The 27,105-nt window shown below is 43.7% G+C and overlaps 1 protein-coding gene across 1 annotated transcript in view; it reads right to left on the bottom strand.

Annotated features, from left to right (window-relative positions):
- The window catches only part of SMARCC1 (SWI/SNF related BAF chromatin remodeling complex subunit C1), a 112,436-nt gene that overhangs the window by 65,066 nt on the left and 20,265 nt on the right, over window positions 1–27,105 (bottom strand). The window contains exons 4-11 of the mRNA XM_037030645.1: window positions 25,294–25,375; window positions 23,647–23,739; window positions 20,909–20,978; window positions 14,749–14,818; window positions 10,758–10,833; window positions 6,704–6,829; window positions 3,424–3,545; window positions 350–474 (exon numbers count right to left, since the gene is read on the bottom strand). Coding sequence (XP_036886540.1) covers window positions 350–474; window positions 3,424–3,545; window positions 6,704–6,829; window positions 10,758–10,833; window positions 14,749–14,818; window positions 20,909–20,978; window positions 23,647–23,739; window positions 25,294–25,375 — 764 coding nt within the window. The remainder of the gene's footprint in view (window positions 1–349; window positions 475–3,423; window positions 3,546–6,703; window positions 6,830–10,757; window positions 10,834–14,748; window positions 14,819–20,908; window positions 20,979–23,646; window positions 23,740–25,293; window positions 25,376–27,105) is intronic.

Raw genomic sequence — 27,105 nt, forward strand, 5'->3', positions numbered from 1 at the left:
CCTCAGTAACTAACTGATTTAAACACATAAAACTGTACAGACGTAAGCACTCACTTCTTCTCTTCAAACAAAACCATCTACTGATTCTGTTGGAATTTTAAAAACATGAATTTTAAGGCATCACTAAATTTAGAGGCCATTTTGGCCACAGTGTACATTCTCAATAAACAATAGCAAAAGTATACCAAAAGACGGGGAAAGCGAATTTCATAAACATCAATGTCGAACAGGGGAATCTATCCACAAAACGGAGAAGAGGGGTGCAGAGCGCGAAACCAACCGCCCAGGGCACTGCAGGAAGGCTGGGGTCACGCCAGCACTCGCCCAGTCCGGGCCGGAGAGTACACACCGTTTTTGGGAAGCACCACTTCCTCTACGTTGGGCACCGGCGTCGGGTCTTCCATATCCTTGGTAAGATCTTCTTGCTCATCCTCCTCTTTTTGGCTTCTGCGCTTCCCATAAATACTAGCTTGGCTAAGACATACAAGAGTATATGAAAAATAAACAATACTATTTATAACACGCCATTTCAGAAGCTTACCTTCCTTGTTCTTAGAATCCATGCTCAAAATCACTTTAAAAGACAAATAAAAAATTAGATACACCCTCCAAATCACAGCCAAAAGGAAAATAAGAGTTATTAGGCATAAGAAACAAACAGAACCACCCAGCTACACAAACTGCAGACCATATCCTAAAAGAGGCTTAAATTAGTGTAATAAAAGAACATCTGCTAAGAAAATACAGCACATATCTTCCTGAGATCATAAACAATCAATTAGATAAAAAATTTTGTCAAAGACATGAAAAACTTCATTTTCTTGGCTCTTTGTATCCTTTAAATACCAGGAAGTACAAAGCAGAATCACTGAGGATGATACTAATTTGGTACTAATTTTTTTTTGTAAAAATTGTCATTGCTTTCACCAATTCGATAAAACCAATATTTATTTTAAAAACTAATACATGCCAGAATGCATGTTAAAATTCAAATAAGAATGGCCTGACTGGTGAGGCTCAGTTGGTTGAGCATCATTCTGTAAAGCGCAGGTCACCAGTTTGATTCCTGGTCAAGGCACATGCCCGGGTTGTGGGTTCTGGTCCCTGGTTGGGACATGTGGAAGAGGCAACACATGTGAGAAGCATTTTTCTCCCTCTTTCTCGCCCCCTTTCCCCTTTCTAAAAATAAAAATCTTAAAAAGAAATTTCAAGCATGGAACGATTCCTTACTGTGAGGAATTACAAGGGACACAGGACAGAAATCACTACCTAATTCACTGTGATTGATACCAGTACAAAGAAAAGAACAAAAGTACCAAGAAACCAAAGCTCAGGAAAACAGGCCAGACTGAAGCTGACAGTGAAGCTGAACCTTGGGAACGGCGGCTCGGGCAATGTTCAGAGGATGAGTAAAGGCATAAACATGTAGGGAAAAAACCCCTTGCTCAGGGAGCCCAGGCAGTAACCTGAAGAACACGGACAGGTGGGGGCGGAGTGCAGAAACACAGGACGGGCTGGCCTAAGTCCTCACCCCGCCACGAGGACCCCCAGTTCTCTTCTAATAGGGACAAGATGTGGGCATAGGTATGTCTGAGGTGTGCCTGTTAAAATTTTCAAATAAGCATTATACAACAATTTTTTAAAGGCCTATGAACCTAAAAATGGTGGGGAGATAAAATATGGAAGAAAAGATGGAGAGAAGATGAGCAAAATCAACATTCAGAAAATAGATTTCAGTGTGTTTTGGTTAAACACAGACTCCCTAAAGGAAAACTTAAAATGAGCAAAGGCCTTCCCATTAGATTGCAGGTATAGGCCCTGGTCAGGTAGCTCAGTCAGTTAGAACACCATCCCAATGTCCCAAGGCCATGGGCTCAATTCACGGTCAGGACACATACAAGAAACAACCAAAGAATGAATGAACAAGTAAAACCACAAATCTCTCTCTCAAGTCAATTGAAAATAAAAAGGCAGATATAGTCAACTAAAGGAGACATATCATTTATTTTGGGAACCCCAATGTGGTGTTTTACACCCAAGAGCAGAGGCTAAACGTCACCACCGTGAGCCCCCGGATGCTGCATCTGGGTTTAGCAACCACTAGCGTCCTGGCCCCACAACTGCGTCCCCGGGTGGGGAGGGGGGCACATCAGATTTCAAAATGTCTTTGCCAGGACCTCAGGTCACTCTGAAATTTCTGAACATCAAGATTCAGATCTGAAATTTAAGAAATAAGGTTACCCTCAATAATAACTAAAGAAAAGCCCTGGCTGGTGTGGCTCAGTGGATTGAGCACCAGCCTGTGAACCAGAGGGTCACTGCTTTGATTCACAGTCTAGGGCACTTGCCTGGGTTGTGGGCCAGGTCCCCAGTAGGGAGTGTGCAAGAGGCAACCACACATTCGTGTTTCTCTCTTTCTCCCTCCCTTCCCCTAAGAATAAATAAATAAAATCTTAAAACAAAAAACGGCCAAAAAATAAATATAAAAAACCCTCAGAAAAATATGCTTTTATCAATTTTTGTATCACAATACATACCTGGCTCATTAACATTATTTACAGATTTTATTAAAAGTACTCTGAGCTACCTGGCTGATGTAGCTCAGTGCATTGAGCGCAGGCCTGCGAACCAGGGGATTGCGGTTCAATTCCCAGTCAGGGCACATGCCTGGGTTGCAGGCTAGTTCCCTGCAGGCCAACTCCCAGCAGGGGATGCATGAAAGGCAACCATACATTGATGTTTCTCTCCCTCTCCTTCCCCTCTAAAGATAAATAAATAAATAAATAAATAAATAAATAAATAAAATCTTAAAAAAAAAAATACTCTGAGCTAGAGAACCCTGAGATTATTAAGTACTCTCTACCATTTGCTAAGTGTCTACTTCAGATCAGGTACTATACAAGAACTTAAGTCACAGGCTCATGTCCTGCTTGAATCCTTTTACTCACAAATAGGACAGGTAATAAAATCTGAGAAAAAGGCATTGACACTAACAATGGTGAGCTTTTAAAAAATTTTTATTTGTTGATTTGAGAGCGAGACAGAGAAACATCGATTCGGTGGTCCAATTATTTCTGCATTCATTGGTTAATTTTGTATGCACCCTGACCAGGGATCAAACCTGCAACCTTGGTGTATCTGGAGGATGCTCTATCCAACAAAGCCACCTGGCCAATGCCCAGTGAATGTAATTTCTTAAATTCCTTACCAACCATGCTTCTCAATATAAACTCAGATGCAGAAAAAAATTGTATTCAGGGCATCTGTGTATAAATACAGCATGAGAGGTCCATCACGTAACCACCCCTAACAAGATGAGTTCTCAAAGCAGACTTCCACTGTAAAGGTAAAAATCTAGGAAGGCCTTTGAACTTTAAAATTTTAGGAAATTAAGTGCCCTTTGAATCCTGCTGCAATTCTTACCCTTTCTTCCCACTCTTCTTCCGTGATTCTGTGGGCGTGGGAGGTGGAGGGGAAGGCGAATGTTTCCTCTTTCGAGCATTAGCCGATGCTTTTCTATCTCTTCTCTCTGGACTTCTGACTGGCTAGGAAGAAGTAAACGGAAATAAATTGTCAGCCAGCTTTCCCGACTCTTCCATTTCTACAAACCCTTGCCCAAAGGTGGATTTTCGCACAGACAGTAACAAACGTACAAGCTCAGGGCAAATCAAAGGCACGTCACGAAGCGTCCTGGGCCAGCAGAAGTCAGGAGACTTCTTCCCGTCCTTTCATGCGATACATCACCAATGGGAACGCGGGCACTATCCTCGGGCACTCGAACGAGGCTACTAAGCAGACATGCCCAGACCCCCACAACTAACAATGGCTCCTGCTTACATTCTGGCTCCCAGGTGGGGAAAGCATGTCCAGTAACAACTAGAAAGAGAAGGTATTCCAGGGAGTGATCAGTCACAAATTGCCTTACAGCACAGTGTGGACTCCTGTGACCCTTCAGTGTGTGAAGACACAGAACGGGGGGCTGGGGGGACAGGCCTTATGTTCCTTAAACTAGCACTCCTGGTTTGTTTTTTTTGTATGAGGGGAACAAAAACCGAAAAAAACCCAAAGTGGACAACTGGAAAACCGTGTAGGCTAACCCAGAGATCCTAACACACACTCTATACTTAATACTTGCTTGCATGAACTGGGCCCATCGCAGCTACCCTGAACCTCAATTTCCTCATCCGTCAGAAGGGGATGTCAGACAAGAGCACCTCCAAGATCCCATCCATGGGTAACCTTGACAATGGAGGCTTGGGTGTGCTCTTCAGCTCTGCATGTCTCAGTTTAGCCATTAGTTCAGCAGAGTAACAATAAATCACCCAAGAGAAGGGGGGGTCTCGGGAACCCCAGTTTGGAGGTGCACCTGCAGAGCTGTTCAGGTGTCAGGAGAGGGATACGGAGCAGCCCTCCAGTGAAGCAAAGCGATGGCCACGAGAGGCGTCTGGAGTCAGTTGGTGAGGCAGGGGAACAACTGCTTAGATTTGTTTTAGTTTTTCTAAAAGCTCATTTCATAATAAATTACAAGAACCACACGGAAAAGTGAGGACAAGCTCTTTTTGCAGTAAAAGAACAGCCCTTGGGGTAAAGAAGCACTTTAAAAGAGAAAAACAGCCCTGGCTAGTGTAGCTCAGGGGATTGAGCACGGGCCTGTGAACCACACGATCATGGTTTGATTCCCAGTCAGGGCACACGCCTGGGTTGCAGTCTCAACAGGGGACCCATGAGAGACAACCACACATTGATATTTCTCTCCTTCTCTCCTTCCCTTCCCCTCTGAAGATAAATAAATAAAATCTAAAAAAAATGTTTTATTAGAAAACTTTAAAAATAATAAATAAAAGAGAAAAACATAAACTGTTGTAACATTAATAAAAATTAAAAATACGAAGACAGGCTGAGTAAGTTTGTGAAAGTGTACCAGAAACTACTCCTAACACCCCCGTAAAAGTAAAGTGAGAGAGAACTTCAATACAAAAGATGCAAAATGAGACTGTCATTTGTGATTTAAAAGTCAACTGATGGAAGTAAAACTACCACTATCTGCAGAAAATATCAGACGACCTTAAGAAACCCACAAAGCAACTGCCAGAGCTCACCAAGGCCGTCGGGGGGGCAGGGCACATGTCACTGTGCAAAAGTTGACCTGTAGATGGTGACTTCCAGTATAATGAAGTGAGCCATTAAAAAATGGACCAACATAAAATGATCCAAATAATTGCATCTGATGTGCCCCCCCCCCCAAATCAGAGAATAAAATATCGATGAAACATTAACCTCCTCTGGTTCACTCACACCCTTTACAACCACGCTTCCTTTCAGGCAACTCTGTAACATCAATGGGAGACTCAAGGCATCTCATGAGCCTGTACATTTTGAAGAAAATCTAAACTATGCAAACCTTTGATTAGTACTGTAAATCTAAAGTTAAATTTTTTAAGCGTATTAAATCAATTTTTATATAACCCCCCTAAAAATAAGCAAATAAACAAGCCATCTAAATCTGAACAGGATAGTTTAATAACTTGATGTGAAAATTAGAATATTCCCGATGACACAAGTTTTGGGTTGAAATGCATTAAGGGAAAAAAATACATATAAGCATATCAGGAGGAAAGCTAAAAAAAAATTTTCAAAGTGAAATTCCAAAGTAGAAACAAGCTAAAAATGAGAGGACATGAAAAAGACCCAGTTTTAAAATATTCTTCTTAAAAATATAGAATATACACAGCGTGACAAAGGAGTTTAGTAAGAAAGACACGAGATAAAATAGGTGTGGAAGAGCCGCACTTCCTGAGTTAAGGTCAGGGGCATCCATCTCGCCCTAGCCAGCACGCCAGTGCGCACGCCGGGGCTGTGGGCCTGGCTTCTGCTTGGGGTGCACGGGAGAGGCAACTGATTGATGTTTCTCGCTCACATCAATCTCGCTTCCCCTCTCTTTCTCCCTCCCTTCCCCTGCCTAAAATAAATAAAAATCATTTTAAAAAGGATATCTATCTCAAAGATTTTTCAAAAAGCTAAAACAGAAAACAAACCCCCAAATGTAAATACCCCCACTGAAAAGGGCCCTAGCATTACAGGTCTCTACCTAAGGGGCCAAGAACCCAACACAAGCACATCTAAGCCTTCTTTCCTCTCAGCCTCAGGTCCTTCCTGAGTGCCACACGTCCCTCTCAAGTTGTGACTTAGAAAGAAGCCAGGACAAAGATGTAAGTGGCTGGGCTTCTTACAGCACGCGAGTGTCAAGTATCAAGTCCTCCCACCTCAGAAAAGAACTGGACTGTAACTCTGAGGCCTTTAAGGCCTGTACTTTGTACTAACTTTCATATGTGTAATTAACAAAGCCAATAAAATATTAAAACTACAGGAGTTTTCCCTTGGAAAACCACAACAAAGTCAAACCACCCTGCGGTGGTATTCGGTCTATCAAAGTGAAGACTCAGATCTAGGGAACATAACCAGCTACGCCACTGCCACCCTGCATGGGCCACTTTCTCCCTTAGTGGCCTGAATTCTCACGCCCCTTTCTTGGGGATACCAGCTCCTGAAATGGCTGCTGTGGCTACTTAGTGACTTTCACGTGTACTTGATGGCGGATGCATCTCGGTTTGTATGCGGCAGTTTACGAATGAACGGACATCTGAGCGCACTCAGGCCAAGACAGAAGGAACACCGAGTGGGGAACTGACGCCGAACCAGATACCTCCTCGTTCTTCGTTGGAATGCGCTGCCGGGAACTCACGGGCTTCCTGTTCTCATCCACCTCGTAGTCCTCCTCGTTCATCCATTCATTGAAAACATCCGTGTCCAAAATCCATTTTGCATGAACCTGAAACCACATCAAAGCATGAATAGCCACATAACAAGATCACTTGAAAGTATTAAAAAGGGTCGTTAAAAGTATTTAAAAGAGAAGCAGCTGATTTATTATTCTAAAATCCTCAACTGCACATGCAAATTTAAAGACAGGATGAACAATGACACGTGAGGGCCACCGAATCATTTCCTAACCAGTTTGCTCCATGTCCTTTCCCAAATAAACAGAGTAAGAAAGCCTCACGGGTTCATGTGTGTGTGCAGGCTTCGGTAACTGGGAGACGTCATCTCCTTTTCCACTGCAGTTTTACTGAGATGACGGACAGTGAGACATTTGGGGTGTGCACTGCGGGGGTGATACCCACACACATGGTGAAAGGGCGCCCTCAGGTAGCTCACAATCCATCACCTCACGAACACTGACCTTCTTCTCCGAGTGAGGACACGTATGTCCTGTTCTGACCACACTGCACGTCACATGAGACAGCGCCACCAGTTGCAGGCACCACGCTTTCCGCCCTCACTCACTGCGGAGCTGGTACCGCCCACCAGGCCTCCCCAACCCCCAGCAGCCACTTTTCAGTTATTTCCACCCTCCTGACTTATTTTTTTTTCCCTCTTAAGATTCAGCGGATGTTCTTCCATGCAGCATCTGTCTTTGGCCTATTTCACTAATCACGGTGTCTTCGTCTTTATAAAAATCCCTGACAAAAACAGCAGCACACAGCCGAAGATGGTCACTTCTGCAGGCTCTAAGCAGTGGTGAGGACACTGACAGAGACAGACCGCCTGGCCCCTTCAAGCACACCTGGTGCTCTACTGAGACCCTTCCGGGCCAGCCAAGGTCGGGGAGGGGACACAGAGGTGAGAATCAGGTTTCCTCGCAGTCTTCCGCACAGCCCTATCTTCTGCTTTCGGTTACGTTTCTGAGTAAGACCAATACAATGAAAAGGTTCTCTGGATGTTGTACAGATTCAGATACACACATATGTTCACATCACAGACCAGGCCTGTCTAATACTCCTTTGTATCTACCAGTATTTCTCCAGGGAACATGACTGGCACTGGGGCTGGACGCCGCCTCCGTGGGTGGGACTGCCATGCACAGCTCAGGTCGTGGGTGCTGTGTGCGCTGCAATTAACATGCCCGGTTAAGAACCGTTAAAACGTTACCATGAGCAAAGGCAGCAGCATCTATGCCTACGAAGCCCAACAAGACACAACATGGCAACCGCTAGGAGACAGTACAGACTTTCTAACAAAGATCTTCACAAAGCAAAACACACAAATTAGAGCTGAACAGAGGTAGTGACACTTCGCACACGTAAACACTGGTACGAATTCCACAACCTGACGCAACACACGCCTGCTGAGGCTCTGAAGGGAGAGCTACTCTCATCTCGCTGCTGACAAAGCAAAATGGCAGGAACCCGTACGGGAGAGGCACGTGCCAACAAAACGGCACTTCATTCACGCCCGAACCCAGAAACCCTACTTCAAAAAACCTGCCGTGACAATGCACCCCAAACGATGTGAAATTACTCAAGGCGGAGGTCCCTCCCGCAGCTTCCCTTCTCTCCTTCCACAGCAGGGCACATGCCTGGAGTTCCCGGGCGTAAGCACCGGGGCGAGCAGTCTACGTACAGAGCGCTGAAGCACGGGCAGTTATCAACACCAAGGGTGCCCAGAAACACTATCGGTGAAAAAGAAGAGTTTGCAAGAGGGAGATAGAAGACTTGCCAAGACCTACACATCTTGACAAAAGGAAACACAGGAAGGATAAACCAGAAAACAGTAAGTTTGTTCTGCAAGAGACTGTGGGGATAGGAGGACTACACGAGGAGATACACACTTTTTGGAAACATGTCAGAATTCTACTCATACATGTGTGTGCACGTGTGTGCATGTGTGTATACACGCCAAAATTATAAGTGATAAATCAAAAAGGGAATGAAGTGTTAAGTACAGGCAAACATGGGTAAAGGTACACCATGTACTATTCTTATTCTTTTAACTTTTCCTAAGTACGAAATTACTCCAAGTAAAAACTTTTTTAAAAGCAGACTCGGCCCTGGCCAGGGAACTCGGTTGGTCAGAGCATGATCCCGATATGCCAAGACCGCAGGCTGGACCTCCAGTCAGGGCACGAAAAAGAAACAATCAGTGAATGCACGAATAAGCTGAACAACAAATCCATGTGTCTGTCTCTCTCCCTCTCAAATCAATAATTAAAAAAAGAGAGACTAATTTTTGATAATCCCATTTTCCTCCTATGAAATCTGAAGCTCAAATGCTAAGTCTTTCCGAAGGCCAAGTCATTAGAAATAGGCTGAACCATACCCAGGGCTCTCTGTTGAAATGCTGATTCCAGGGCTGGGATATGAAAATGACCAAGAGAGTGTGGAACACCTGTTTGTCTCAGAAAGCAGAAGTGTAAACACATACCAAACAATGCCAAAAGGTGACACAAGGCAGCTTAAAGTTCCCACCGGCCAAGTTTCGGCCAATTTGTCAAAATGAAGAACATTGCCCTGGCTGGTGTGGCTCAGTGGATTGAGTACCAACCTGTGAACTGAAAGGTTGCTGGTTTGATTCCTAGTCAGGGCACATGCCTGGGTTGTGGGCCAGATCCCCAATTGGGGGTGTGAGAGAAACAACCAATAAATGTACCTCTCACACACTGATGAATTTTTCTCACTCTTTTTCTCCCTCCCTTCCCTCCCTCTAAAAAGAAATAAATAAAATCTTTTAAAAAGAATGAAGAATAGCAGGAACACCTCTGCTCCACAAGTGCACGGTGATACATGGACCCACGTGGAAGGACGGGGAAGCACATTGCCACTGGGGAATGCCAGCTACCAGCACAGATGGACAGGCAGGCAGGCAGGCAGGCAGAAAGGCACCAGCAGCGACTCATCCAGCCAGGCAGGAATTACTCATGGATGAGCAAACTTCAGGACACAAAGTTAATGAAAAATATTTATATAGTTTCCAGGTATGTCTCTATAAAATATTTTTCTCCCAAAGAGAAAAATGGTACTGTTACTGTAAGAAAACCAGACAGATAATACCTTAACAATCAATCAAACTGACTACCAACAACATGGGAAAAACAGACAGTATGTCCCTCCTGTACAGAGAGGGACACAGTTCACTTACACAGTATTACAGCCAAAAATGCATAAGCATGAATATAATAATGAGGAAATATCACGAATTCAAATCCAGAGACATTCTAAAACAAAACAAAACAAAACAAAACTGGCCTTTACACCTGAAAGATGCCACAGTCACGCAAGGGAAAAGCAAGCCGAGGAATTCCGGACTACAGCAGACTAAAGGGCCCTGCCAACTAACGACTGATCCGGCATGGACTCTGGGTGGGGAAAAACGCAGGAAAACTTACTGTGTCCCTGAGACAAAAAGTGAAAATGGAATAGGGGCCCCGTACCAGGTAATAAATACAGTTTTAAGAATTAATTTCCTGAAATAATTAACAGGGAATCTGGAAGAAAAGTATAAAGTAGTACTTTTTGTATTATTCTTACACTTTCAAAATTATTTCCACATTGAAAGTTGAAACACGACTCAATGCACAGTCTCTCGTGGCCATTTTAACAGAAACAGTGAGTAAAGTGAGTCGGCACTGTACTGAGAGCAACACAGGCACTGGGTCCCGCCTCCCCAAATGCCACCACCAAAGATGTTCCCCCCAGCCCTCGCACGCCCCTCTCAGCTGTCCCAAACCGCAACCCAGCCTGGCATTGGGGCTCCGCCACGTAGGACCAAGATAATGCGGCCTGCGTGGCCATCAGGTTTCTATCAACAGGATGACGAGAAAGGAAGCCCATCACTCTGTAACTCCTTAAAATAACCTGTGGAGAACAGCTGAAAAGAGCTATGAAGGTACATTAAGAATTTTTTTTTTAAGAATCTTTCACCTTCCATGGCTTTTCTGGAATTGGTGGATCTTCAATTTCTGCATCAACATCATTACTATGGACCCAAGTATCGTAGCTATAAAGGAAGTAAAAAGAGGAAAAATCAATTAGACACGAAATCCATTCACTAAAAAGACTCTGATGGAAATGTAAAAATGTATTTTAGGGAGACCATCAGGATCCTGTAACAGCAAGTGACCCCACACTGCTGTCCCATCACTCTGCCGGGGGCTGCCTCCCGCAGCGGCCACCCCCACACCAATCAGCCGAAGGGAGGCTCAGGCCTGCACGTGGGACTTTAACAAGGGGCCACCCTCCCCTCCGAGCACTCCCCTCCCCCGGCCTCGGAACAGTGCCATCAGCACGGCACGCCTGCGGCACCAGTCCCTGCTCAGTCTCCACTGACGGCTGCTGCTCCTCTCCCAAACCTCACCGACACCAGAGGACCCCCGTTCCCGTCGGTGGAGCACCCACCTTCTCAGCTACTCACGTGGTCCCCTTCCGCGGCCCCGCAGCTTCAAACAGGAACCGACCACTCACCACCTCGTGTCTGCCTCCTCTGATTTCCAGACTCATGAACCCGGCCGTCTATTCACACTCCTCATGCAAGTGTCAGGCTTTCACATCTCACACACTCAAAGCTCACCACACACAGTAATGCTGCCCTGCCCCCAACACTGTGCTCTAGCCCAGAGGGCTCCAACCTTTCTGGCACCGGGGATGGGTTTTGTGGAAGACAATTTCTCTACAGATGGGGGTGGCAAGGAGACAGGAGGTGGAGCTGAGGTGGTAATGCAAGCTTAGCTCCACCCACCCACCTGCCACTCACCTCCGACTATGTGGTCTGGTTCATAACAGGCCAGATTTGTAACAGGCCACGGATGGTTACCTCCATGGCTGGGGGCTGGGGACCCCTGCTCTAACCAATCACCCCCACCCCAGTAAATGCCAACTCTAGCTTTCCAGTTGTTTTGGCCAAAATTCTGGTTGCAATCTTGACTTCATTCTCACTCACATCCTGTAACGAAACCATCCACAACTTTGACCAGCACCCGCCACCTTCAAAATGTGTCCAGACTCTACCTGTCATCCTTCTATTTCTGCCTGAGAGTCTATTTTTCACACGGCAACCAGAGTGGGCCTTTTGAAAACCAAGTCCACACTGTCCCACTGCCCCAAACCTAACTCAGAGTGAAAGTCAAAACCCCCACAGTGGCCTGCCACGGCCTAGGGGTGCAAGCGCTATGCTCTTGCTCAGTATATTCCAGCCCCTTTCTGGGGTTCTGACGGCCTCCCTGCTATAAACATGGCAGGCCGTGGCCACGTCATGCCCTTTAAACACGCTCCTCCCCATATAGATATCCATATAGCTCACTCCCTCGTGTCTTCACATCTTTTAGCTCAAGGGTTCTTGGCAGTGAGGTCCAACCCACTGACAGAACCTTCCCCTGTGACTCCATGGTTTTGAAATAAGCAAGAAATCACACGCCAAGTCACAGCTTTGTCAATGCTATTACACCAGCTGGTAGACACCTCTAAATGAAATACATGGATGGCAACAAGCACGGGCTTCCTGTGGCCACTACCCGAAAGTCAGTGCAAAAGCGTTTGGAACAATGGAGCTCTACAAATCTAGTAACTGCACTCTGGTCAGTTTTCCAGGAACACTTAAATGTGATCAAGAGAAAAACAGTTCCTTTGCCAATAAATGAATCATACCAGGTAAAGATTACAATAGTAAGAAAAAACTGGTAAGCTTATACTCTTCAAAAGTCTTGAGTAGAAAATGTTACACAAGTAGAAGCGAGGGCACAAACCACAGTTAATAAAGTGAACTAGAAAGGCCTCCTGAAAAAACAAGACTTGAGCCAGAGATTACATCACATCTTCTGTGCCACATGAAGAAAAGGTTAGCAAACAGACTGACATGTCTTAGGTGTCGTTATAAAATTTATTCAGCCCTGGCTGGTGTGGCTCAGTAGATTTGAGCGCCAGCCTGCGAACCAAAGAGTCGCCGGTTCACTCCCCAGGCAGGGCACATGCCTGGGTCTCAGGCCAGGTCCCCAGTAGGGGGCGTACAAGAGGCAACCACACACTGATGTTTTCCTCCCTGTTTCTCCCTCCCTTCTCCTCTAAAAATAAATAAATGATTCTTTTTAAAAATTTTATTTCAACCCTTTACTCATGTAGCTTGTTATCATAAACTTGAGTTTCCATCTAAATATTTCAAAGGGCAAATTGATTTCCTATAATAGTTCCTGTAATACTAAAAGGTTTTAATAGTGCCAAGGACTACTTGAAGCCTCAAGAGTAGAAATGTCTTACTAAAAGCATTTTATTTAAATATTATTATTTTAAAAAAACACAAAGAAACCCTGTTCATTTAAAGTATTCAATTGGGGTTTAAAAGAGGTTGATTAGCAAGCTGACTGGATTTGGTTCTAATCAACTCAAATGTATAAAGACTGTGTGTACACTCTTAAAATTCAGAACATATATAAAGACATATTTTCTTTTTTAATTTTTTAAGATTTTTAAAAGATTTTATTTATTTATCTTAGAGGGAAAGGGAAGGATAGAGAGAGAGAGAGAGAGAAATATCAATGTACGGTTGCCTCTCATGCGTCCCCTGCCAGGAACTGGGAACTGGCCTGCAACCCAGGCATGTGCCCTGACTGGGAATTAAACCACGATCCTGTGGTTCGCAGGCCCGCACTCAATCCACTGAGCTACAGCAGCCAGGGCTATTTCCTTTTTTAAAAGATATGTTTGCATGTAAAACCAGGTTCCTCCAACAGAGTAACACAAACACGGCACCCCACCAAGCCCCACCGTGCGCCCCGACGAGGAGCCACACCAGGGCAGCTCCTCCCAGGAGCGGGTTCTTGCCGCCTCCGCCCCAACTCGAAGGGGATACAGAGAGCAGAGAAACACAAATATGCCCCAGAGATGCCACACAAAATGCTCAGTATGGTAAACTGCCGGGCAAAGGGCCGGGTTTCTTAGATCATGCACTGCGGGGGGGGGGCGCGGCAGGGAGAGAACCTATAAACTAAAAAGTAACAAATGTATCAACCAATCACAAACCATGACTCCTAACAAATATCAATCAAATGTTTTGCTTATATGACAATATTGATGGGATATTTGGTATTAAAAAACCTAGCTCATTTTTAAAATATTTGACAATGGAATGCTTACTTCTTTTTTCAAAAACAAGTCCCTATCTTTTAGAAATACACATTAAAATAGTTTTTATTGAACTACTGAAATGGGATTTACTTCCAGCAACGTGGGAAGTCTAGAAGCGGACCTGGGACAAAAGACTGGTCTGCCATGAGGCTCCGTGAGACTCCGTGAGGCAGTCCCGGCCCCGTGACAAGACGACGGGGGACGGCGCCAGAGCAGCTCCCCTGCGGGTTGAAGGAGCTTGGCACCTGGAGGCTCACGGGCCCTGGGCAGGCATGAGGCGACACAGGGCCAGCATTTTCCGGAACATCTAGTTCCTGTTTACAATGTTCTTTATTTGTATTCGGGTACCAAAACACAGCATCAGTTATGACATATGAGAACCACCACCACTAGGGAAATAAATGTCTGCCGAGAAAAACTTCATTTTAGACATACAATCATTTCATCCTTGAAAGTATAGCATGAATAGTTTTTGGAAAAACTAGCAAGTCATCAAGTACCAGGACGAAAAACTCATTTCTTGAAGGAAACAAGTCTAAATTAGCAGTCTGATATCATATGCAAGAACTGTTTTTGACAAACACAGCAAACACACCAGTTCATTAAGGTAGAGAAAGCCATGTGACTGTATGAATTCCGTAACTTAAGAAGACAGCCGATAAAAGACTCAACGCAGTGAGATCAGTAACAGAAACTAATGAACAAAGCTGTCACTGGTCACGAAGTGAAATGGATGTGAGGGACCCTGGCTCATGCGGATGCCACCTCTCTGCCAGGTGTCAGGGCGCGCCGACGTTACCTGTCCGGGTAAAACCCCCAGTGCACCAGCACCTGCTTGTCTCTCCTCATCACGGGCCTCGACCACTCTTCTGAAAGGGAAAAGAGAACACCTGAGTCAAGCTGACAAAAAATAAATAAACAAGCTGTTACTTAGACTTAATTTTTACTCAAAGATTTTGGCTTGCTGAAACGCCCCACCCAAAAAGTTACCTTATGACTGTTGTCTACCACCTTTGAAGGGGAAGTTTCCAGCCACGGACCCAGACTGAACAGATCCCAGGCCTATCAGCCCTTACTCTCGGCAAAACCACTGTCCGGTGCAGCGGGACACCCCACTCCCACCCGATCACCATCGCCAGGTTTCTTCTGCAGAACCCATCCCTTCGTTTGAGGCTTCGCAGGCCCCGAAAACCTTTCAAGGTGGAAGTCAGGCTTCAGCGCCTCGCTCGATTCGAGTCTTGCCAATCTTCCTCTTCCTTCAGGTTCCCCTTCTCTGGCATCCAGCAGTGCTTTATGGCACTACATCAAAGCTTGCACCCACAATACTGTTTGTTACTTATTCTCTAATGGCCTGTTAATTTAGCCCTCCCAACCAGACTGTAAGCAACATGATCACGTAAGAGAGGTATTTTCGTTTCAAGGTTCCTCACCTACGACAGGCGCAGACTCATGCAGCCAGATGACTCCTACTGACCTGACTCACACTTGGGTTACACTACATTTGTTATGATGTATTTCTCTGACAGTCTAGAGTTAGCTTAGAACATTTGTTTCCGATACTAAGAGGGACCTAATGAAGTCCCTTGAAACCCAAGAAAGAGCGAAACTTAACTAAGAGAAGTCAGCTAAATAAAACTGGCTTTCCACTGACCATTTCAACATGAAATAGCCCCTTCACTGGCTGGCATCACGACTCCCGCTTGCCTGCGCTCTTGTCCAGCATGCAGCTGCTCGACTTGCTGTATCTCACTACCCTGAACATGAAAAGGAATAACCAGGCCCTGTTCCTTAACCTGTACCCCAAAATGGCCAAGGGAAAAGTAAGAGCAAGGCCGGGGACCTGCCAGAACGCAATCTGTTTAAAATATACTGGCTGTCCAACCTGTAAGAGCTGCCTTTGGGCACAAAGTCGACCCTCAACGGTCTTGCAGCTCTAGGAGGTAAGGATGAGGATGCCCCTCCTTTCTATAGCTGATTCTGATAGAGACTGAGGCCCTGACTGCCCTAGAAAATCTCTGCAGCAGCAAATAGTAACTAAAGGTTAGAAATGGGAATCGCACTCTTCCCAGAGATGGTCACAGAACCAATAAAAACCCTCATAATTCTGAGTCAAAATTAGCCCAAAGTTAAAACAGCGAAATAACTTTTACAACAACAATGAAAAGGCAAATAATATGACTAAAAAGTGAGAAAAGGATCTGAACAGGTTACTTCTCCAAAGATTCACAAACTGCCAAAGAGCACATGGAAAGATGCTTGGAATAAGTAAGTAGGGACACGTAAACCAAAACCACAGGAGAGACTGTCTGACACCCACTGGGCTGGATAACGGAGAAAAACCCGACCTTCCCGAGGGCTGAGTGAGGGACTGACTGGTCTCCTCTGACTTGGAGCACTGCTGGAACTGGCTTATTTCTGACATCTGGGGAATGCGGAGAACAAAAGGGCGCCCGGCAGCTTCCGCAGCACCAGCAACCCAGGAGTGCCCAGGCCAGAGCCCGGCTCGGCTTGCTGCAGCCAGGACAAAGCACCCAGATCCCGACTCCTCCCGTGGGAGGAAGACGAGGAGTAGAACGTGCATCCCATTTTCTGGCCTTTTGGGTGGCTGCCTAGGGGGCAGGTTTCTGTCTCAACCGACTCAGAGTGCTGATGGGGAACCAGCACACTATGGAGGCCCGTGCAAAAGCAGAGACCAAAAGAAGAGCACGGCAGCTTGCCCCAACAGAGAACTTGTGCTTCAGCAGCAGACACGAGAGAGAGTAGGAGATAAGCTCTCGAAAGAGAGACCAGCGAACCTCTCTACCTGGGAAATTATACACTCAAGTCCCGAAAAGCTGCACCCTAGGAAGACATTTGAGAGATGCCTCGAATCTCAAGCCAGGCCATAAAAATTGGGAGAGGTGGCTGTTTTTGCAAATGCACAAATCACATGGGAAAAGAAGATGCACTAAGAGAAAGGGGGAAATGACCCAGGGAAATAAAACAAATCTCAAATACCAACCCTAAAAAAAAAATCAAAGATCTAAAGGATTACCCAACAGTTCAAAATAATCATTTCAAAGAGACTCAATACACTACAAAATAGTTAGAACTAACCAAAGTTAGAAAAGTGCACGAGCAACATGAGAATACCGACGAAGAGTCAGAAACTGCTAAAAAGAAACTGAATAGAAACTCTGGAACTGATAACAACTGCACTGAAAACTTCACGAGAGGGATTCAACATCAGACCAGATCAGGAGAAAGAATCAGCAAAGTGAGAGACTGTCACCTGAAAGGACCAAGTCAGATGAACAACAATAAGGAACAGATAAGCCTAAAAAACTTAACATTCATCTACCTTATTTATTTTGAGTACAATATAGCCTGTTTTCTTCTTTTAATTAATATCTCAATTTTTAAAATTTTCTTTTTCATCTCAAGAGAAAGTACAAATTCTTTCTGCTAAAACCAAAATTCAATCCATGATCTTACTTACATCAATCCCTCTACCCCTTCCAGGTTTCAACTCATGCATTATGAGCTCCAATTTACTTCTGCTCTGCCCAGAAATGCACTATTAAGGCATCACCTGAAAGACAAAGCCTAGGGCCCCTGCTGGGAGGACCTCTTCCACCTTCTTTTCTTTGCCATACTTTGAGATGATGGTTATCTTCCACCAACTTGCTCTCTCTTGCAAGTTACTGGAATCTCATTATCAGAAGTTATTCATTATTTCCTGGCAAATCCAAATGCCTGTCTCAGGCCTCACTCTGTAGGCCAATTCCACTGCCCACCTCTTGCATTTTGAAATGCTTTCCTTTCCTTACTTTTCCCTGAATTTTAAGATATGGACCACATTGGCTTGCATTTGATTGGCTTTACTCTCCAAATACATGGATTTATCCCATCCAATGATAAAATTTTCACGCAGCAATTTAATCCGGAGCTTTCCAATGGGTCTTGCTCTCTGACCAGCCTCCTTACAGCACGAGTGGCAAATGCCAGGCCCACAGGCCCCATCCGGCCCTCCCCTTGTTTTATCCAGCCATGCGCCTTGTTTCTGCCCAGCAGCAGCACCACGCTCCCTGCCCCTGGTTAAGGTGTAGTTACATGCACACAGCCCTAAAGTTACATTCAAGCCTTTGAAGGCAACCATGAGGCTGATGTGGTCCCCAGTGAAAATGAGTCTGATACCCCTGCCTTACAGTAAACATCCCAGAAATCAGCTTGCAGGTGAATTTTCCTCTTCACAAAAAATGATCAATACTGTCTTTTTTCTGTACATCCACCGAATAAAACAAAGCTCTTTAGACCTGGACTCAGCTCTTCTCACCCACCCACCATCATCTCCTACTACCTTAAGACCAAAAGCCCAACTCCACCATTTGTTCTTTCTCTAAGTTTCTACTGCCTCACCTCCTTGCTTTTTCTTATTTGGTACCTGCTCCTGGTATGCCACACTCAAACCACTCTTACTAGTATCTTAAGATCAATAAAGTGCCACCTCTTAATTTACACTTTGACTAATCCTCATAAAAGGTCCAGTGCACTTTCAAGGGCTTTACCACACAGTTCCCAATGAGCATGGCTGGTACTGGTGCCATCTACACACCTACCCGAAGCAAACTCTCATTCACCTGACCGCCATGCATTCTAAGGAAAATCCCACAGGACTTTCACTTAAAAATAACTTTCAATATGTTAAAAACTAAATTTAAATACCATCTCCTAATGATTACTTCAACTTCCAGTAACAATACCAAGCAAACACCAGTAAACTAGGTTGTACTAAACAAAAAAACCCCACGAGTATGGAACTACTCAGTAGCTAAGATGTAACAACTGCAGTTCAAACCTTTTATAAAAGGCAATTATTTTCAAAAAGTTCACGATCTAAGCATTTACATCAGCTTTATTGGAGACACCTATTAGAGAGCTATGCCAGCAACAGAATCAGTATTCTGACATACACAGCTATCCACCACCTCCCCCTAGTGGCAACCAGCAGCTACTACCTAACAGGCCAAAAACAGAAACACGAAAGGCAGGGTGAGGTTTCTCTCTTTATATATAAACGCGTAACAACAATCACAGAGCTAAAATTCTGACTGTTACAAGTAAAATCAACTTTCAGCTATCACAATTAATAATGAGAAGACCTAAATATAGTAGCAAAAACTATAAAACTCTTAGAAGAAAAGTTAGGTGTAAAACTTCACAACTCTGATTTGACACCAAACCCATAGGCCAGCAAGCAACCAATCAACCAAACAAGTCAACTTAACCTCTTATAATTGTTTTTAATAGCTGTAGAATTCAGCAATGTTCCCCTTCCACTCTTGACATTATCTGAACAGTCTTCCGTTTTTCTTACTTATTTGCAGCATAATTTATTAGTCTTCTATAAGTCTTTTCTAAGAACCACTGGACACTGCTGAGACCTTGCTGTTGTGTATTTTGTAGTTCACTAATGTTTACTCATATTTATTTCCTTTATTCTTTAGCTTTAATTTGATTTTATTTGTCTAATCTCTTGAGAAAGATGTGTGGACCAAAGATTTTTCAGTCTTCCTTCTTTCCTAATATACACATTTAAAGATATAAATTACGCTCTGGCTATAGCATCAGCCGCATTCTAAAAAGTTAATTTTCTTACAATTTATTAATTCCATAATTATTCATATCCAAAGATTCCCCATTTCTACTGTAATTTTTTTCTGACCCATGGATTATATGGCAATATATTTCTTTCTTTTTTAAAAAATTATTTTTTTTCTTAGAGAGAGGGGAGAAATAGCAGGAGAGGAACGTCTGTCAGTCGCCTCTCACACCCCCACACTGAGGACCAGGCCCACAACCCAGGCTGCGCCCTGACCAGAGCTAAACGGGCAATCTTGCACTTTGTGGGATGACGCCCAACTACCCAAGGCACACCAGTCAGGGCTACGACAATATATTTCTTAATTTTCAAGGTTATGGAAAGTGTGCTAATCTTTGTTACTGATTTCTAGCATATCTGGACTGGTAAGAAAAACTCAGAACAAGGTAATCATCGGCTCAAATATGGTATGATTTGGTTTCTTATATAAATATCCTAAAATCATATGTTGTGCTTAACAGAACAGATCTCCCTACAGGAGAACTTTCTCAATCTAAAGTGATTCACTTCATGCATTAATAATTCGCATTTTGTTTCCCCACTTTCCAACCTCTGAAAGAATGAAAAACAGTTGCCACAGGTCTAGTGACCTCTGGCTGCGGGCTAAACCAACGCTCGGAGGTGGGGCAGCGGGGCGCGGGGCTGAAGGTCAGAGGCTGAGCCGTGAAGGTCAGAGGCTGAGCCGTCATCAGTCCTCCCAACTCACACCGGAGGGGCCCTGTTTTGACCAGAGCCAGAAGGCTGGTCCTCACCAGGGATGCTCCTCTATCTTGCCATGTTTCTTAATTTTCAGAACAGAACCCGGCAAACCTTAACTAAGTGAAAACACAACGCATACCCAGACTGAACACCCAGATAATAATAACCAGCAAAGAAATAGAAGTCTAATGATTAAAAAGTTGGGCATCAAGAAATTAGTTTACTAAGCCCGATTTAAAAAAATCATAAATTTAAATAATCTGTGATTTTATTTTTTTTGAAGATTTTACTTATTTATTTATCTTTAGAGGGGAAGGGAAGGAGAGAAGGAGAGAAATATCAATGTATGGTTGTCTTTCGTGAGTCCCCTGCTGGGAACTGGCCTGCAACCCAGGCATGTGCCCTGACTGGAAATTGAACTGTGATCCTCTGGTTCGCAGGCCCGCGCTCAATCCACTGAGCTACACCAGCCAGGGCTAATCTGCGATTTTAATACTTGCAACTCTCTCTCTCTAAAACAGGTGGTTATATTGTTCAAATCTCTGCTGATACAATTTAAAATCCTTCTCTTATCCAGTGAAGGATAAGTTTATCAGTCCACAACCAAAAACTAACTTACCATCTTCTTGTGAGGCAGGATACGGATAAATGTGGTGGGAAGCTTTTGACTTCTCATCAGTAAATGTCCCCTGAGAAGCAATAAACAAATAATGTAAAAATAAAGCACATGGCCAATAAATTGTAAGATGCAAGGTGTAAACTGCCTAAGAACTATAAAGGCACTATCTGACTCACATTTTTAAAGTATTATTTTAAGACTACAACATTTTTATTCTTTTTAGTCAAGGAAAGAGACAGGGATTGATAAGAGCAAACAAAAATTATTTACAGAAAGTTACATTGTTCTGTAGGAAAATAACCCAAGTGCCCTTAGCTAATTGTTTCTAGTTAACCTTATCAGTAATATGAATACTTCTAATTCTTAAAGTTACTACAAAGTCATCATGAATTATCATGAGTATATGAAGTGACGTGATGCAGGTTCGTGGCCATGAACATACATTACTGAGGCTATGTACATACAGAATGGACCCTGGCTTGGCCCTAGCATGTACACAGGGTAAGGCAAACACAGATTCACAGTTGTTTGCATGGAAAATAAGACAATAATTAACACACGACACGAGAACGAACTCTGTGTTTCACACACTGAAAACCATAACCCTACTTTTGCCCCATCCGCGTATGTTACTGTTGTTCCAAGTTATGTTAGAAAAGTGGACGATACAAACACTGAGGTTTCGGCCAGAACGCAGCACGCAGCCTAGGCCCAGAACGTGACTTGGACGCCACGTAAATGCAGAAGCGCTCCATCTGCAGACCATGAGCATTACAAGACGTCTTAAAATCAGGTGCAAAGAACACCTTCACCAATTTCCTGAGTTTTGTCTTCGATCATGAGTGTTTATTAATTATTAAGATTAGAAAAATATAATAATGCTATTTTCAACTGGAGGAAAATTCTAAAATTTAGGGCTCTATAAAGGTGAATTAGCTACCAAACAGGGCAAGAAACTCTCCATCACCGGAAGCATCTGAGCACCCTTCTGAACAGCCACGGGAAAGGCTGGTCAGGGGGCGCAGCCCCTCCCGTGGGCGAGGAGACAGAGGAGCACAACGTTTAGGGCTTCGGCTTTTCAGAGTCCGTCAGCCAGGCCTGGGTTTACACTCAGCTGTACCCTTCTGTATCTGTAGAACTTTTGGTATTTCAATGTCTTCTGGGAAACAGAGTGGCAACAATTAATACCCACTTCACAGGAATTTTGTTAGGACCACGTTAACGGATGCGGTCAGCTAAGAATGGTGACAGGTGCACAGTAAGAGCGCAATCGGTGCGGTCACTGACGCATTTTACATGCCTGAGTGGAGGCTGCCCAAGAGCATTCAACGGCAGCACTATTACTGGCTTTCGAGGTCTCCTCTCTGAGAGCCTATGAAACCAGAGGACCCTTACAGCCCTCTGGAGTTGTCCCTAGAAAACAAGCCCTAAGGTCAGGTTACTTACAAACTATGGCAACTCAATGTCCAGTATAAACTGCGAGAAAACATACAAACTTGCCCTGGCTGGTGTAGCTCAGTGGATTGAGCGCAGGCCTGTGAACCAAACGACCATGGTTCGATTCCCAATCAGGGCACAAGCCTGGGTTGCAGGCCAGTTCCCAACAGGGGATGCATGAGAGGCAACCATACATTGGTATTTCTCTCCCTCTCTCCTTCCCTTCCCCTCTAAAGATAAATAAATAATAAATAATTTTTAAAAAAAACTTTGCTTTAGAAACTTGGAAGATATTTTACTAAATGATAAAACATAATTTAGCTGGCAATCTCTCTTGTAGCAGAAAAATAAAGATATTTACTGAGGCTTCTCATTTAATTTTAAGGACCGATAAAATGGTCATTCATGCTATGATTTCAGAAAATGATCTTCGCCCTGGGTCTCCTCAGCAAGTGTACATGACACGGTTCTGCCTGCATTCAGACCCAGGTAGTCACAAACCTATGGCAGTCAACAACTAAGGTCTCAACCTAAAATTACAGGAAAGAGGTGGGGATTCTGGAAGACAGTACTGGTACAGTGTGAATCAAGATAGTAGTGACCTCAGGGGAAAACAGAATTTCTAAGTCACTTTTTTTTACTTTTCTGGGTTTTTTTTCCCAATCAGTTGCCTCTCACACTCCCCCAACTGGGGACCTGGCCCACAACTCAAGCTGTACCCTGACTGGGAATTGAACCAGCAAACCTTTCAGTTTGCAGGCTGGCACTCAATCCACTGAGCCACACCAGTCAGGTTGCAAGTCACTTTTTAAAAAAGCCACAAACATCATAACACCTATAATAAAAGGAAGACCAGGTTTATCTGAAGTAATATTTGATCTCCTACCAACAAGTGCGTCACCAACTCTCACTGTGTGACTTTGTGGTCACGGTGATACAGAATACACCGACTGGCCTCTTACTCTACACGAGCGCATTTCACAATGAGGCCACGACGACTCCGTCCCAATGACTTCACTACATGCTGCTCTAGGACAGACATGGTACTAAGTCACCACACAATATACCTAAAGTGACACAAGAGTGAGCCAGTCAGATCTCAACAATGCCCGTGGGGGGAGGGAGGGGTGCTGCTCCAGGCTTATAGCTGGAGGGGAGAGAGAACAAACCGGCACCCTAAGAACCCAGAGAGAGAGAACTTTCATTTAACGCACATATAAACTGAAATCAAAAGACACTACGGTTGAGTCTGACCAGACGTTTACTACTACACAATGTTTCTGAAGCGATCGCGTCTATACCTGATGTCGTTTGATGATATCTTTCAATTTGTTAGCCAGCTTCAGATCAATGTCTGGCATGAGGTAGATGTTGGGTCTGGTCAGACAGTTGCTCTGAGAAAGAAAAAACAGATTTTTAGTTCTCTTGGTTTTGAAATAATGTCACATTATTTATACATTAATAGCAAAAGTTTTGCACTCAAATCTGTAACTGCTTAAAATGGGAAGATGTCCTCTGGTATACAAAAGAATGTAAGTCTTACTGTCAACATAAAAGTTAGGTGTTCAGAGGCTAATGACATCTCTAAAACTCTTTTCCGCCACCAGGCACAGCTGGGCAAAAAGATGCTGAGATTTATGACCCAAGAAATCATCAGAGTGGGGAGAAGGGTAGGAAAAGGTGAAAGAGGATGCGGGGGGATAAATGGTGACGGAAAAACATGAACTGAAAACAAGTCAAATCACCGTTTTCATTAAGGTACCAAATGGACACATTAAGCCCCCATCAGTTTACCTGAACTCACCTTACCAGTTATTGTAGTGTTTTCACTACATCTTTTGTTGACTCGGGGGAGGCGTGTACTCATTTCGGCTCATGATGTAAATTACTTAAAATATAAAGACTGTGGATTATAGCTCTTTTTCCCCCATTTCTGACCTTACATATAGTGGTGATCAAAATATGCATATTAACCAAAGATATAAAATATATGGGTTTAAAATACTGTAAGACATATATGAAGGACTTGAAATCCTAAGTAAAGTTGATAAAAAAGCAAAGGCTTTTTTGAAAAAGAAATGAATAAAAATGGCAAATATTATCATGGAAATAATAAATTAAAAAAAAAAGTGTATTAACTCCCAATCCATCACCAAAAATCAACCAGCAAACAAAAATGCCCCATTATTTCTCTAGCCCACAGTTCACGAGACAAGTTTCAGGCATCAGGTTAATGAAAACACCTAGCTAAATTTTTGCCAGCTGCCTCACCCCAGGAAGGTTAATTCAATGATCAATATAAATTACCAATCGATAAAAGTATCAGTATTAGGAAAGAAAATTTAGTGTTCTCTCCTCTAGATTATAATCTAATTGGGGAACTAAAATCTGTATTTATGGCACAACCATAAAACAAATCCCAAAAAACTCACGGTATAAACAAGCAACTAGTAGCATGAAACAGTATTTATATTAAATGTAAAAGAGATTCAAATAATGGGTTTGGTGAAATTAATAAAGAAAAATATCACAGATCATTTCACCAGAAGTTCAAGGTCAATGCCCTGGCTGGTATGGCTCAGTGAATTGAGTGCTGGCCTGTGAACCTAAAGGTTGCAGGTTCAATTCCCACCTGGTCAGGGCAAATACCTGGGTTGTAGGTCAGATCCCCAGTTGGGGATGCATGAGAAGCAACCAATGGATGTTTCTCTCACACATCAATGTTCCCCCCTCTCTCCCTCCCCTCCTCTCTCTCTGAAAGTAAATAAATAAAAATCTTTTTTAAAGTTTAAGGTCAATATTCTATAAATGACAGGTTTTAGTATACTTTATGCCTCTAATCCTTCCAAACCCATAAAAATAATGGAACAATGGACTTTGGAAATTTTTCTTAGAACTCAAAGTATATCCAAGGAAAAAATTTGTAACAATTTAACTTTCCCAATTACCTGCACCAGTGTTTTTTCAATATTCATAAACATCTCAACATTGCGATCCATTCGGGACGGATTCTGTAGATCAAACCTCCGCCTAAAAGACAAAAAATAATTAATGTCTCCCACCTTAAACAAAAGTGAACTTGCTGTGGCATTCAATGCAAACAAGTTGGACAGATTTGGAAATTAAAAAGTATTCTCTCAACAGTAATAAGGAAGCCACGTGAACTCCTAAAAGACTAAATTTTAAGACATTAAGATTCACTCCAGTCAAAATAAAGTATCTGTTCCATGGAGTATCCCATTTTCCTTAAATCGAAGGTGTTTTACATCCTATAAAAAAGCAGCCGGCCCACCCCAAGGCAGTAAACTGCTATACCACCCTTCAAGTACCAACAGTCCATCAACTCTGTGTGCTTATAGGTCATTTGTTCAACGGCAACAACGGCCGTGTTCTGAGGTCACTGCTGTCCTAAACTGGTGAAATTCGTCTTGTTACCTTCTCTTGAAATCTTCCCCCAATGTCTGTTTACTAAGTATGCAAGCATAATATTTTGCTGCTGTCCTCACCTATTATTAGTTGCTTTCACAGTTACATATTTATATATTTGAATGCTCTTTCTAAGCATTTTTTAAACCCTCAGCCAAGGAGAGGATTTGTTGACTTGGCGGGGGGCAGGGAGGAGATGTGAGAAAGAAACAGTAACTGGCTGCCTCCCAGACGTGCCCCAACCCAGGACTGAGCCCACAGCCGAGGTACCTGCCCTGACTGGGGAGCGAACCCTCAACCTTTCTGGTGTACGGGACTACGGTCCAAACAACTAAGCCACCCGGCTGGGGCTCTCCATAATTTTCGTTCAACACTTACTCTGCTTCTGTTCGATTTTAATTCTGGGGCAGAAGCACAGCTTGGTGACTGAGAGTGTGGGCTTCGCAGTGGAGCTGCAGTGGCCCTAACCCTGACCCCATTTTCATCTATGTAGTGTTGAGTGGCTTTCCAATCCAAGAATCCACTTCTTCCTGAGACAGTGGCCCACTGTGGAATTGTATGAAGGTTAAATGAGAAATATACATTAAGAGCTTAGCACAGTGTTTACACTGTAAGTAACTGGCCAATAAACATTAGTGAGAGTTATACTACTTTTGAAATCATTGCCACCACACACTGGTGAGGAAGAGGTGGTCTATGTCCTGAGTGCATGCTCCAAACTCGCGGGTCTTATTCTGGAGATGCTCCCCACACCACCAACCTCTTTCTAAACTCTCCAGGATGCCACCACCCACTCAGCGGGTCAACACTGTCCCGTGTGGAATCCACAAGGCACTTCCTCTACGCAGCACCTGTCTCCCTTCAGACTCCCAACACGCCCTGCGCACACACTCACCACGCTGGTGCGGCAGCTCGTTAGGTCCTCGGGGGCAAGGCCCCGGGCTTCACATTTTTTCCTTAAGTAGCCTTAGCGACTAGTAGAAATGCGTCTCTTCATGAAGCAAACCACTCAGTAAATTAGTATTTATTATGACTGAGTTTTAATATTTATTATGACTTTTAAATTAATGAGCTAAGACTGAAATGCTTCCCAAAATAATTCCAATTAAAAAATTAAGCAAAGTGTCCACTAAAGCATAGACATAAGTAATTCAGAATAGAACCAGCTCCAGCTTTAAAAATGGCATTTACAGACTAGACAAAACCTGTCCCCGTGAACCATGCAGACTTAACCTTGGGATACGGAACTCTTCCTTCGATCCCACTCTTCCGTTTCCAAGCATGCTCCTTCCCTAATTCCTCCTGGGGTGGTAGGGGAGACACTGCACCCCATT

This window comes from Sturnira hondurensis, unplaced genomic scaffold (genome assembly GCF_014824575.4).
Source record: "Sturnira hondurensis isolate 20B ecotype Veracruz unplaced genomic scaffold, ASM1482457v3 Scaffold0020787, whole genome shotgun sequence".
Classification (NCBI taxonomy): Eukaryota; Metazoa; Chordata; class Mammalia; order Chiroptera; family Phyllostomidae; genus Sturnira; species Sturnira hondurensis.